Raw genomic sequence first — 14,310 nt, forward strand, 5'->3', positions numbered from 1 at the left:
TTACACGGTTAAGCTCACACAGTGAGTTAATAGCGCATTTGTTCTAAAATTAATGTTTTCCTATTTTCTAGTGACATGCACTGTTTTCCTAGTCTACTTTCTTGCCATCTAAATAAGTTTTGTATAAGGACTGTGATATTTTCTATTTTAATTAAATAGCTAAATTGGAAACAAACTAACCAACTGTAATTTGCACAACAGTCTGTCCTACCTAAGAAGTAATTCAGCATTGCCTCAAATGCAGTCTATGCAAAAATGAATCCATGATTTCTATATGAGAAATCACTAGGCTTCGGTTTGATTATACTTGCTTTCCTTAACTTTTAAGGAGACATAAATATATACTGACCAGCTTTTTACGTTTATTCTCTTAAAGTGAGATTGTCTTTCCAAATTTTAAATAATGTGGATTTAAGAACGTGGTTATGTTTCATGTTAGGAATCCCTAGTGCCTGTCTAGGTTAATATTGGCCCAAGGTTTTTCATATCAGTATGGAAAAAATGTGATCCTGTCCAGTGATAGTGAGCAGTGGCACTGTGCACCATTTTTAATTAAAAGGCAAAGTATGAAGTCTGCAGGCAAAAAAGTTTTCCTCCTGCTTTCACATAACAAGTTCATCAGTTGCAAATGCAAGCTGTAAATCTGCATTAAAACCACGTGATTTGTTATTTAGATAATGAGACATATATTAATGCCAGACACCTGTTAAGATAACTATGCTACAAACAACTTCTGCCAAACAGTATTGAATAATTAAATGAACAATTACAGCAATAATCTTGCTAGTTGATTGCTTGGGAAAAAACCTTCCATCTTTCTTGTGAACTTCCTCCCATTCATTTAGCTACACAGAAAATGGCGGGTGTGCAGGAATTTCTTGTACACCTTAGTTTCTATTTTTTTTCAAATCTATCCCTCTGTGCTCATGCAATTATTGAACCAATTTACATCACAGAAGTTCCTGTCCCCTTTGTAACTACTACTTGTCAACAGCCGTGGTAGGCCTGATTCTAGAACCAGCTGTATGACTTATTATGACCTCAGATAATTTCATAATAAAAACCAATTATAGTTATCTTCCATACATTAGAAGAATAGTTTGCATTATATCACATGGTTTTTGAAATAAATTTCAACTGGTAGTACATAGGCAGATCCTTCAAGATAAAGGTTCATAATGCAAGAATGAAATGTACAGTATTTATATATGCTTCTGCATGTATATCTCATCTAAATTATTTCCTGAAGTTCAGAAGATGATGTTCAACTATCTTCACAGAGTTGATAGAAAAAAAAGTTATGTCCTAGTTGAAAAAAAGACTTGAATCTGTAATCCCCTAGGAAAAAAGGAAAAATACCCAAGTCCTTCAGACAGTTAACTAGCCTGAGTAGTAACTACAGTCTACTGTTCCTATTTTGGACTACAGTGCATGTCTTTTATTTATTTCTCAACACACAGCTCTGTAAAAATGAATCATCAAGTCATGCATACCTTTCTCAGATGTACTGCTCCTAAAGCTAACTGGACCTGTGCCATATGGCTGCATCTCTAATAGAGCAAGTCTGAAGTCTTTTTAGCACAGCTGTTTTGTTAAGGTGAGAAATTCAAAGAGACAAAATTCCAGGCTGGCAACTCCTTGGAGGGTTTAGTTAGTATAAGGTATCATCTTTTGTTTTGTTGTACAAGTTGATGGCTGTATTGTGAAAGATGACAGGTTCACAGTTAAAGGTTAAGGTCCCTGTCCTATTTCCATTGGAGAAAATTTACTGTGAATATTTCAGATTAAATAGGAGGGCTCCTATCTTCTAAGCTAAAAAAAAAACCCAAAACGGAAGAAGAGTTTACATTTCGTAGAGATTAGAGATTTTTTTCAAGATAAAAACACTTAAGTGCAAACAGGTAAGAAATACTCATTTTTTTGCCATTGCATACGTATATAATCAGATCACACTATCTTCTTTTGTCCCAGTTTGTTCTCTCAATCCATTTAGACAAAATAATGAGACCAACCAAAATTATGTTCTGTGTAGCACCGTGAACTTGAACATCCTGTAAGTTTCTTACTGATTAGTCATTACAAAATACCAGCTCCTCTGAAGTTAATAAGTTACAAAATCAACCCTTAAACAGATAAATGTGTGTTTAACTAGAACGCATATACAGTTTCTGTGCTGATCCTTACACAGAGGAGATACTGTTATGTTTAGTAACATCTAGGCACACTATAAGTAGCCATATGACATTTTGCCATTGCAGCAGTCGCTTTGTAAAGAGAAGCACAGAGAGCATATACTTACTCTGTCTCCTTTAGGACCTGCAGGGCCATGGGGACCAACTGGGCCATCTACACCCTATGAAAGGAAACAAAGAGGGTAAGAGAGAGGTCTTGTTCTTACAAGTCTTTAGTTTTAATAGCTGTCTTCTAGCCAAGAACTAACATGGAATCAGTCTTCAATGGTTGAAAATTCAGACTTAATTGTGATGGGACCTGGCCAAACAAATCCATTTGGCTTTCAAAACTCCACCTATAAGCTCTCCTGTTCTGAGGTAACCCATCTGTCTTTCAGTTGGATTTTACTTTATTCATGGAAGCCATCAGATGTACAAAGACTTTAAATGTATTGAAGGAAATTTTGCCAGGAAAAATGGAAGGGTCAAAGTTGTTTTTTTTTTTTAAAACATTGATTATTATTTAAATTGCAATGTCCTTACAGGTGGACTTACCTGTTGTAGTGATCAACGGCAATCTTACAGAAGCCTTCAAATACATAACTCTACTCCTCTTTCATTTATAAATTTCTTTATCATTATCAGAAGCAAATGACTTAACATTTATGTTTAATATGAGAATGCCTGCGGCACACGTCTGCACCCATTTCACTGATTCCATATTAGCATTGAACAAGTATGTTTTCATGTGTAAACTAAATCCCTAACCTTACTCAGGAAAGTAAGCACCCCAACCAAGGCAGTTGTCCAACCAAAAATCAAAACCAAACTGCCTCTTTAAGATTCAGAGCTCCTTCTACAGAGAATGACATTCTCCTTCCCACACACATTGCCCTAAGAGTCTGCTCGAAGCCCCCTCTTATACAGCATGGAAAATGCCTGCGGCGTTTGACCTTCCTTCCTCTGTGCAGTGTGTGAGCGTGGCCGGCGGAGCCGCTGGAAAGCACACGGACTCGGGAACGAAGAGCAACACAGAAAGACGAGGGACTCACCCGGGGTCCTGGCTTTCCGTCTAAGCCAGATGCTCCCTGTGTGGTTAGGTGGAAGCATGGATGATGGGTACAACACGAATGACAAGAACGTGAGATTAGTAAGTGGTGCTGATGAATAAACATAATTCAAACGTACAGTACAAGTTGTGACAGGGTTCTGGAATGGGTATCACATTACTACAGCATGTTAGTTAAAAATTCACATAAAACATCAAGAGCCTGATTCCATTCTCACATTAGTGTAACATCCCTGACCCGCCCCTGCCTTCACATCACAGTTATATTAGACCAGAATAACGTCAAGCTACAGGAGTGCTACAAACACCAGATGTCAGGGTGTTTTTGAGCCTTAACACGCAAATATTTACTTTGTAATTTACTTGCATGCTTTCTAATTTGTAAATAATGACAATAGTGAATACTATACTACACAAAGAAAGAAAAATGTATGTTAAGCGTGATAGGAAGTATTTAAGTGCAAGAATACTGCGTTATGCAGCCAACAAAATCTGGATCCTGACTACAATGGCTTCATTCATTTCCAAGAGCCCGGGAGACAATCACGTTTCCTGTTTTCCCAATATACTCCCAGTTCAGAGCACAGTCAAGGGCTGGAAGTGGGTAGCACCCGGCACTTCGGGCTATTTGCTTCAGCATCCTTGGGGACGGGCTGACCTCTGGTGGATTTTATGCGAATAACAGAGCAGCACCGAAGGATCTGCTCGACTATCCCAACACTGCTGGCAGTAATGCTGGGGCTAGGGGAACCAAAACTATTTGGGACATAGGGAATAATCTGGGCCAAAAAAACCCCAATCCAAACCCACCCCCCCCAAAAAAACCTCATTAACGGTGAAAATGAGCCATTTTTAGAAAGTCAAATACGTAGACTTTGCTCCTTAAAATGACATTTAGAAAAAGTAGTAAGCAGGAGCAAGACAAGATCTATATACAGTTGAAAAACTAATGGCATATTTTGCTCTGGGTTGGAACAAACATTTCTGGCAGATACAAAACTTTCTTCTTCCTTTTAGCCATTTTCAGGGGGTTGGCTCAGACCTCCAAAGCTCCCTCTCTACATAGCTGTAACTGTCAACTTGAAAATTATCTTTTTTTTTTTTTTCCAAAATAAATTAAAATTCTCAGTGAAGCTGACCTTGTCCAGAGGCCCTGCACATAATTCTTGAAAATATTAATCAGAGGGGGTTGGGTTCCTTTGGGTCAACTAAGCCTTTTTCCTCCATTTTACTATTAACAATGTAATCACATGGAGTAATCCTCACATGAAGAAAAAAAAAAAGGGAAAACCAAACTCTTTTTGTGAGGAAAAAATAAAACTAACTTGTCAGAGTGCTTTCATGCACACAAAGTAAGCACACAAAGTATTTGCTCTTTTGTCAACCTAAATTTTAAGAACCATATTGTTTCCACATGAAAATTTATTTTTAAGGTCCTTCATTTCTTTCTAAGACAAAATTTATGCCAAACACTCAGAATGGAAATCTTTTAAAGAACAAGGTAAAAGAAACAACCCACCATCCTTAATGAATGAGAAAAAAAAATAAAATTCCCTAAACCAATTTTTAACTTTCCTCAGTTAGACCTCTGCATTTTAACTGCAGAAGTGAAAACAGGGGAAGAATAACTGAAGACATGGGGGGAAAAGGGAAGATTCCTTTTTTAACGCAAACACCATACAACACTTAAATAACAATATGACTAATGTAATGGGGCTGATGGCATCCTTGTGACACTGAACACTTTCAACTGACACATAACAAAAAAAACCTGACAGCACTGGTTGTTACAGGATGTTACTTTGGACAATAGCACAGATTTGGGGTAAAAAAACCAAGACTGATGCTCTGCTCTAACCTAGTATATTCTGTGTATGCTGTTGAGTAAACCAGAGTTGTTCATCAGGAGTAGAAAGAGAAGTTTGTGATTTGCACTGAGATTGAATAGTTGGGTTTTTTTACTTACTGGAAGACCAAGGGGCCCTCTGTCACCCTTTTGACCTGGTTCACCCTTCAATCCTTTAAGACCATTTAACCCTGGTTCACCCTAAACGTAAAAGTATAAATGCCAAATTTTTGGTGCTATAATGGGTGTTTAAGCTGGGATAGAAGAAGCCAGTCTCAGAAATGGCTGCAAATTCCAGTTTGAAACAAGGACACAAATTCAACCTTCTCAGCTTCCTGGCAATTTACATATGGATAAAGTAGTGGGCAAAAGCACCTGGGAGGTGTCTGCTGGAGATTTAAAATCTATGTGAAAAAAACTAAAGGAAACTTATGAGTAACAGGTTCTTTTGAATCTTTTCCTAATAATTATCACTATAGTTAGATGGTTTGAATTAAGCATGAGTTTGAGGGGTTTTTGGAATTTCCTCAAATCCCATAAACCATCCCACACAGATAATTCAAACTGAAGGAAAACTTTCAGAAAAATAAGCCTCAGAACTGCAGGTTTCTACAGTGGGATCTCCTGAAAAGTACGTTTTTTAAGGAAGCAATATTTTTTCTTATGGCAAACTGGAATTTGCAGCAAAATCTTACATAAAGATATTTTAAACCTTTAAGCATACATAATTAAACAGTAACAAATTAAAAGAAGCAGTATAGGTTATACAATGCCAAGCTATTTGGGAGCTCCATAGTTTCTGTGTTCATACAGAGAAGTTTAAACAATGTAAGAAATGGCACTTGTCTCGTTGTGATTGTTAAATTATGCATAGGCTATTACATTAAACATCACTAAGCATATAATGTTGGGCTTGGAGTTGCCAATAAATCATTCTCATGTCATGAAAAACTACCTCAGCATGAGGGCTGCCCAGTCAAAAAGAGTACTGACCACACCTGCCTCTTTTGGGAAACAGAAATATGTGGGTATTTCATCCAGGCTGCTCCTCATGGCCTTGCTCCTAGGTTTCCCTTTGATGTATTATGTTACCTTATATCATATTCATTTAAAAAAAAAAAATCTCAACAGAATCTAGTCTACTGCTTTAAGTAACTCCAGACATCATCTGCCTGCTTTGCACCCTGCCTAAGTAGCCATTTCTTCATTCTTCTTCTATTTGACTCAATGTGACTGTCAGAGCAGTAGCACTGAAAACGCTGAAGTTTTGGAAACAGACCTGAGAAATCTCACAAAAGCCTGAGTCTCAGGCCAAAAGCCTGAGGTAAGGCAGGGCTGGTGCTGATGGAACAGACTTGACTTAAAAAAATGATTTATGACTCAGGCTTCTTGTGCCAAGGTAACACAAACAGTCTCATAATGAGTCAAACCTGTAATTTTCTGTCTCATACCTTAAAAAAACCAAAACAAAATCCAAAAACTAAATAATCCCCCCCTCCCTCCTCTTACTTATTTTTTGAGAAAGATGCATGTGATTAGGGAGCCATAGTGATTAAAATGATCATGCCTGACAACACTGCTGGCCCTAATGAATACTATGCTGTAATGTCACAATGAATTTTAGTTTACTGGTGATTACTGAATTAAAGCACAAATTAAAATATTCCAACTCTGCCAAAACTTCCTTCTGAGCTGTTTTCAGGGGCTTAGAGAGTCCCTACAGTGTATCTTCATGTACTATGCTGTGGAAAATGTTCAAATAGTATTGCAGACCTGCCTGATCAGGGATTCCAGGTTGGAAAACATGAAAATACACACATGAGTTTGTGATGGGGAACTTGCATAATGTGTGAAGGAACTGGTCAGCAAACTACATGGCACTTGAGAAGGTGAAAGGCCATTCATACTGGAAGAAGTAGGAGATGCAAGAGAGCATAAATGAAGAAGAGTTATCTGACTCCATTTCCTGAGCATATCACACGCTTCTGTGTTCAAAAGCAATTCCAATTGCAATTGCAATGGTGAGCAACTTGCCTATAAATATGAAACTAAATAATTTAGTGCCACACCACAAATATTAATACAAAAAAATGGATTCAGCCAATGTTCAGGAGAAATACTACTCAGAAACAATCACAGAAAATTTAAAAAGCTTTTAAGCTATCTGTTAATATTAAAATCTGCTTTAAGGTTTAAGAATATCAGAAACATTTATTAAATGAGACATAAGACAAAACATAGCTGCATGCATTAAAGAACAAAGCATGACATCAAGACTTTGCAGACATCAAAAGCATGACTATTCAAGACAGCCATTAATTTACCTTTGGGCCAGGCAGTCCATGAGGTCCCTGAAAATAAAGATAACATTTTTCATTACAAAAATATGCCACAAGTTTTTAATAGTTTCTTGCTTTGTAGGGGTGCAAGTTGCACCTGTATTTTTGTCCTCACAGATGAAATGCAGCTGCCAGTAAAGCAACTGTAAACACCTGATTCAGAGAAGGAACCAGACCACTAGCATGTTAACACTAACATTTGCAGGTGCAATTTGTTTCTCTACTTCCTATGAATTTTAAGACATGCAGAAAAGGTCCTAAAATTAGCTCCCTCTCTAATGGTACCACATACTCTCATATCACTTCTATTAAGCAGGCGTTAAAATTACAAGAGGGCTTAAGGCCTTTCTAGCCCCGCTCTTCCTCCCAAGCTTACCATAGGGCCTGGAGGACCATGTGGCCCTGGTGGTCCTGGTGGTCCTATCATCTACAGATAAAAAACAACAGCATTAAATCATGCAGAGTAAAGAACTCCCTCACAAATACCAGAAGTCAGACTGCCCCTTCTTCTGTTGGTAAGCACTCACAAACATAGCAATGCAACGGTGCACATTGACAGCATATCTAGAAAGGGGTTTAGGAATGGGAGTTATTTTGATTCAAAAGACAGGGTACCTGAAGTTTAGATTTGCCTGTGCCGTATGGCAGCGTGCCTGTCTCCTGACTCTTATTCCTAGGGCCTAAGATACACTTTAAGACACTATGGGGAAAAAAAGATCTAAGACAAACAGTACTGAGCAGGGATGCTTGAACTTTTAATATTTTATGGTATGTGCTCCTTAGTTGTCTCTGTACTACATAATCTACAGAAACAGAAGATGATGTATGATTTTATTCCTCCCCAATACTGATGAATGGAAAAGATACTAAATTCAAGCTAGGGTTTGGCATATTTTCAAAATTGCCTTTTGTCTCTCCTTTTATTTCATTTAACCCACTTGTACCAAGAATTTCCTAAAGTCATTAAAATAGGTAATCAGGTTGCTCAGCATTTAGTGCATGCATATTCTGTGCTGGTTTTCTGTGTTCCTAACAAATCCATGAAAGAGAATTTCATGATGATATTTACAGTTTAATATCACCTCTCTTCCTGGGTTTAATCCCAAAGGGCTGTTATTGTAACCTGCAAGGTGGCAACAGGGATGCTAAATCAGGTCTCCAGACTTATGCGCATTCCCTCTGCTACGCTAGCTGTTGGTGATGGCAATAGTGGTAACAAAATGAGGTTTGAAATGTAAGACAGAGATTCCACCATCTGTGAAATCTCCTGAAAACTTGAAAGCCTTGTTTCAAGGAAAAACAATCAGAACAAGATGAATGAGTTAGTGAATTAATTTGTAACAAGTTAATCTTCATTTAGAGAAAGAGACTCAGAGATACAGGGTGCCCAGCGTGTCCTGCGATGGCAGAGGGTAACGTCTTTTGACTCCTCAGAGCTATGGCTCCAAATACCCAGGGCATGTCACCACTGACAAGGTAGTGGTAGTTAACTTCTGCTCTGAGGGTTCCTAACTTACTGTGCCCTGATAATGTTAATGACCCATATCATAAAGGTGTTGCGTGGGGAGGTGTTTTGGTTTGGGTTTGGTTTTTTTTTTGTAATGCCTTTACAATGCTTTGAAAAATCAAGATAATGTCTGGTCTCGTAAAACTAGTCTCTATCTTGGGTCACATGTCCCTATTCCTGACATTGCTGAAGTTGGTCTACTCTGGTTCTCACTGGACTTTCTGAGATCCCCAGAATACAAGGTGTTGAGAGAGATCTGGTTTTGTTGGTGTTTTTTTTAAATCAGTTTTATCTCTCTATTTTATCTTGCAAAGCATTTAGCTTTTGATCCATTAGAGAGCCAGAAGGCTTTCACTGAAGTGAGCAGGACTGTTGTTCATAGTGAGAGAATAGAACAGAACAGGATTATATCTTTAGAATTTCTTAAACAGTATTTAGTTCTATGACCAGAAGTCTGTTCATTCTCAAAAGGGCAAATTATTCAAAGAAGAAAAATGTTTTTAAAGTTCAAGTGTAGGAAGCATGAAGGATGTCAGGAAAGATCAGTCATGAATATTAAGTATTGTTCAGAATCAAAAGCTGGAGAACCATTACTGGACTACTGTGTTCACTGCAACACCACACTGAGACTTACTGAAGGACCTTGGGCACCAGGCAAACCAACATCTCCTTTTTCGCCTTTCATACCATTGGCTCCCTACAAAATCATTACAAAACAGCGTTTATCAACAGCTTTACTCTTATTAGCAATCAATCTAGAAATGATAATATTTATTTGCAAATAATTATATTTTTTTTAAAAAGAATAATACAGCACACATAATGGAATTCCTTTTTTTTTTTTAATTTTGGCGTTACTTTATTAATAACTGTTAACAACTGTAAAGGTATGCTTTTATATTGTCAGCTATGAATTGTGGCATGATATTTACGACAAGTCCTTAAGCTGGCACTCCATTCATGATATATTGTACTATGGATACATTTTTGGAATTGTTTCTATTTTTACTGAGAAATTTCATTTGTACATATATATGTATATAGGAAGAATGCATCCCATAAATATTGATGCATTTTCTCTCCCTCCTCCAAGTCATCTGAAATTGCTGACAAGTGTTCAAAACATAGCTCCTTTCTCCTACAAGCTACACTTGCCCAAGTTGTGCTATACATTTCAAGAGAGGTACAAATCTGATCAGCATGCCGACTAAACTCTCTCTTCCCAAAGCGATATTCTGTTTGACTGTAAGAGCAATGAAAAGTTCCGACAATCTTACACCTCGTCCTAGATTAGCTGCAGAACAATCTCAGAATTTTCCTCCCCAGTGCTTTCTGTCCCATTTGCAATTTATCAGCACTGTTGGAAACTCCTGATAGTGGAAGAGAGAAAAAAATACAAGTATTTTGGCTAAAATTAATTTATTTTTCATACTCACTGGCAGGCCAGGCAGTCCAATTCCTCCCTTTTCTCCAGGCATTCCAGGATCACCTGTATCTCCTTTTGAGCCTTTAGGACCCTAAAATATGTACTTATTCAGCAAGTCATGTGTAAAAAACCCAGACACACCAACAGAATTCTAGCTTTGATCCTAATAAGCAGAGTAAGTCATTCTATGGCTTGACCTTTGTTATTAATATGTAGAAATGCAGCCATTATTAGACCGCAGAGTATGCAGCTACATAATAATGATCTTTATTAATTACTATCATTATTATTTAGATTATGAAATCTAAGCTACAACGTGGGATCACAGAAATAATCTCCTGAAATAACCTATGGTTGCTCACATGATCTTCACTACATGATTTATGCATAATGTACCTGCTCCCCATCAACACCTGGAGTTCCTGGGGATCCTGGTTCACCCTGCAAAAGATAAGATGGAATTGGATTATCCCAGTTGTCCCAGATGTTAGAAGAAAGAGCCAGAGAAATTGCCATAATTAACACCACCACTACCACCAGAGAATATTCTGTCAAAAAGAACAGCATATATGTATAATACCTATATGCAACATATTGAATAAATAGCCCTGCTGATTAGGCCATTACACAAACTTTGGGTTGTATAAAGGCCAGACAAGTGCATAAAAAAGAAAGGAAAAAGAAGAAACCTCAGAATCCTGGTTAAAAGACCCCAATCTAATGGAAACCTTGTCAGTTATTGGAATAAATGCGGAATCATGGTTCTCTACATATGTAGGTTAGACAGAAACTTAATGTTTTCTTTCCCTGGCTAATATAAATCACCCAGTGAAGGAGTTCACGTTCACAACATTGCCCTATGACCGGTTCCTGAACAGCATTCTCCAAGGGAGCAAGTTATATTGATGGGTAGAGACTCTGATACTGGAAACAAACTCCTGTAAGGTTGAATTCTGCTTTATGTCATTAATTTCGAATGAGAATGCTCACCCATACGAGGGAACACAACCTCTTCCACACTCCAACTCCTTTGTGTTTTCCAACATACTCCAGGCTGCAGAAATGCTGGGTAGATCCTAACGCAGAAAGCCATTTCTGCACACTTAACTGTGTATTCCATTCTGGTTTCTCACAATTTCTCAAAACTATTAACATGTATAATGTGATGTATTTCCATATGATCCCTTGGATGAAGCCTAAAATTGAAGTCTCTAGTATTGTTATTGAAGCAACAGGTATTTACTCTTGGAAGAGCTTAGAGTCACTAATAGAAGATACGATATATCTAGTATTTAAGAAATAGGAGATTTATCTCAACTAATTTAAAACCAATTTAAGGAGGATCCACTAACTGCGACACTTTTTTTTTTTTAAGTATAGGCAAATTTATTATTTAAATTTTATAGAACAGTGCAGCATATGGTATTCATTGTCTCTGTGTGGGCTGCTCACTAACAGTTCTGGTACTGCGCATAGCACCAGCCAGGTGGGATTAGCAGGCTTGGGTTTGCAGCCAGGCTCCTACCCACGTGTGCATGTTTTAATTTTTACTGACATCAGAAAATACTGTGCTTATTTGGGTGGGCACCACCGTAATATAAAAGCTGCATTCACATGCACTCACACTGTGGCCAGTGGTGCCTGGCACACAGTTTTGCCTACCTCATTCCCACCCAGCCAGAAGTGATGCATAGGAGCCACTGTCTGGTTGTGCTGCTACTTTGCAAAGTCCTGGGGAACAGCCTCAGTGCAGATCCATGGGGGAGATGCTTCTGCCCTGTTTCAGTACTAATTAGTTTTGCTGGTTCTCAGCTGAGCATCCGTGTGTGCCAACTAAACAAAGCACCTGTTCTGGAAAGCTACATTTCAAAAGGCTAGGATGAAGTTTGAAACATGCCATATTTGGTAAAATTACAGTTAAATATGCTGTACAGGAGAACTCCATGTACTTGTATGCACACATTAGTAAAAAACCAGAAAACAGCTCCACCCCTAAGATACAATGGGTAAAATAAGGAAGATCACCTTTGGCCCTTGCAGCCCTTGGGGTCCTGGTGGTCCTGGTGGCCCCTAAACAGAAAAATACAAACCCCTCAGCTTTTAAATAAATTCTTGCAGGCCTTGCCATGTAAACACAGGCTGAATGTTAATATAGCTACCGTAACAAAATGAGTTAGATTTTTAACACAAGGGGAACCAAGACCAGTTATGGACAAGTTGTTAATTTATGACAACTCTCAATGACCAGAAGGGTACCACAAAAACCAATGTTAAAATAACAGTACAGCTCATATTTTATAATGAAGTCCTGCTGCTCCTATTGATGAAATGGCAAAGCTCCTCTTAACGGCAGGGACACCAAAACTCACCTCTGCCACATTTGCCGGCCCTCACATCCTGATCCAAAACAACCCAAGGTCGGGAGAAATCTCCAACTGATTGCAAAGACAATTCTGCTAAAAGATGCTAAGTGCATTTGGGAATATGCTGTGCTTCGTGAAATTGCCATGGAATAAGTTGGAACTATTTCTTTCATTTCTACCTCAGGCTGTGAACACAGTGTCACATATCAAATATTTGTCTCGATGGTGCACAGTGGGGATGCTTTTAAAAAAACCAACAACATTTACAAATCCCTTCCATTAATATAAAGGCAGCACTTGTACAGAAAACAGGACTAACAGCAATCTTGCAGAGAAGAACTTGCAACAAAAAGAAGAGTAAATTATTTGTTTATACCAAGTCTGCAGCTTTAAGGAAAGGCTGAACCTGCAATACTGTAAGCATCTCCTAGCTCGTGTCAGTGCTCTCAGAAATGGTGTCTGACCTGATGTGGCTAAACCTCCCACAGAAATTGGCTGGAGTAAGAGCACTGGAGTGTTCAGTCATCCACATATTTTGGGGACAGGTGCTGGAAAATTTATCTTTATTTCTGAGATCTGATATGATGGGACAAGAAAATTCCTCATACTTAGGCTTTGTACTTAGCTTTACTTATTTATAGTTAACTGAAACAGGCCTTTTTTTCAGAAAATAATTAATTTGCATCCAGTCTGAAAACTCCCAAATGAAGTTTCTTCACAAGCCAATTTGAAAGAACTGAATTTCTGCCCTGAAAATAAGGTTGATAATAGAAAATTGTTTGGTACTCAAATCCTGCTTCATGTTTTTGCTTGACTCCCATGTAGACACACACAGAGGGGAACATATACCAAAAATTCCAAAGCAGCTATCTGTGTACCTACAGAAATATTGAGATCTGTATTTTCCTGGTGTCTTACTTAAGTGAACTGAAGTTTTGCCATTAATTCAGCAGGAGCAGAACTGGTTCCATTGTTGAATGGATTTCAACAATGGGTTCTCTGTTATGGGAACACCAAGCAAATAAATAAATACATCTGATGATGAACCAGGTCGACATCCAACGAAGGCATGTCCTGAACTACCAGAACTATGAACATGCTTCAACACAAGGAAGCTCTACAACACACAGTAAGTCATGCAATAGGAATTACCGTGACAGTCAGGGTGGCAATCCTCTGTTGGCAAAATGTATTAACAAGAGACACCGTTACCAGAATTGAACAAATATATAAATTATTCTGCTTCTACTATTATCATCTCTACAAAACCTATGCTGCATCTGGGAGACACCATGCCTCCAAAAAATAAGAGTAAAAAGCAGGTTATTTTGAACTCCCATTGTTGTACTAGCTGCTTGGCTTCTATGAGAATCAGGATTTTACATAGGTGAAGACTGCAGGTTCTCGTACAATTTAAGAGATCAAATAAATGATGACTAAAAGTTCCTACAAAGGTTAAACTTTTGCAGCTACTGCCTTTTCCCTTAGGAAATTCCGCAAAATAGGTCTGAAGAGCAATTTCGATAGAGACATGAATTTTGTATCTGGTCCTCCAAGTGAAAGCCACTTACACTCAGCAGGGGTCTTGC

At 38.1% G+C, this 14,310-nt stretch overlaps 1 protein-coding gene across 1 annotated transcript in view; it reads right to left on the reverse strand.

Moving 5' to 3' along the window:
• The window catches only part of COL25A1 (collagen, type XXV, alpha 1), a 307,286-nt gene that overhangs the window by 5,075 nt on the left and 287,901 nt on the right, over nt 1-14,310 (reverse strand). Inside the window, exons 23-31 of the mRNA XM_010561056.1 lie at nt 12,384-12,428; nt 10,755-10,799; nt 10,369-10,449; nt 9,567-9,629; nt 7,802-7,852; nt 7,411-7,437; nt 5,207-5,287; nt 3,224-3,259; nt 2,300-2,353 (exon numbers count right to left, since the gene is read on the reverse strand). Coding sequence (XP_010559358.1) covers nt 2,300-2,353; nt 3,224-3,259; nt 5,207-5,287; nt 7,411-7,437; nt 7,802-7,852; nt 9,567-9,629; nt 10,369-10,449; nt 10,755-10,799; nt 12,384-12,428 — 483 coding nt within the window. The remainder of the gene's footprint in view (nt 1-2,299; nt 2,354-3,223; nt 3,260-5,206; nt 5,288-7,410; nt 7,438-7,801; nt 7,853-9,566; nt 9,630-10,368; nt 10,450-10,754; nt 10,800-12,383; nt 12,429-14,310) is intronic.

Source organism: Haliaeetus leucocephalus, unplaced genomic scaffold (genome assembly GCF_000737465.1).
Source record: "Haliaeetus leucocephalus isolate CR32 unplaced genomic scaffold, Haliaeetus_leucocephalus-4.0 Scaffold140, whole genome shotgun sequence".
In the NCBI taxonomy this organism is placed as follows: Eukaryota; Metazoa; Chordata; class Aves; order Accipitriformes; family Accipitridae; genus Haliaeetus; species Haliaeetus leucocephalus.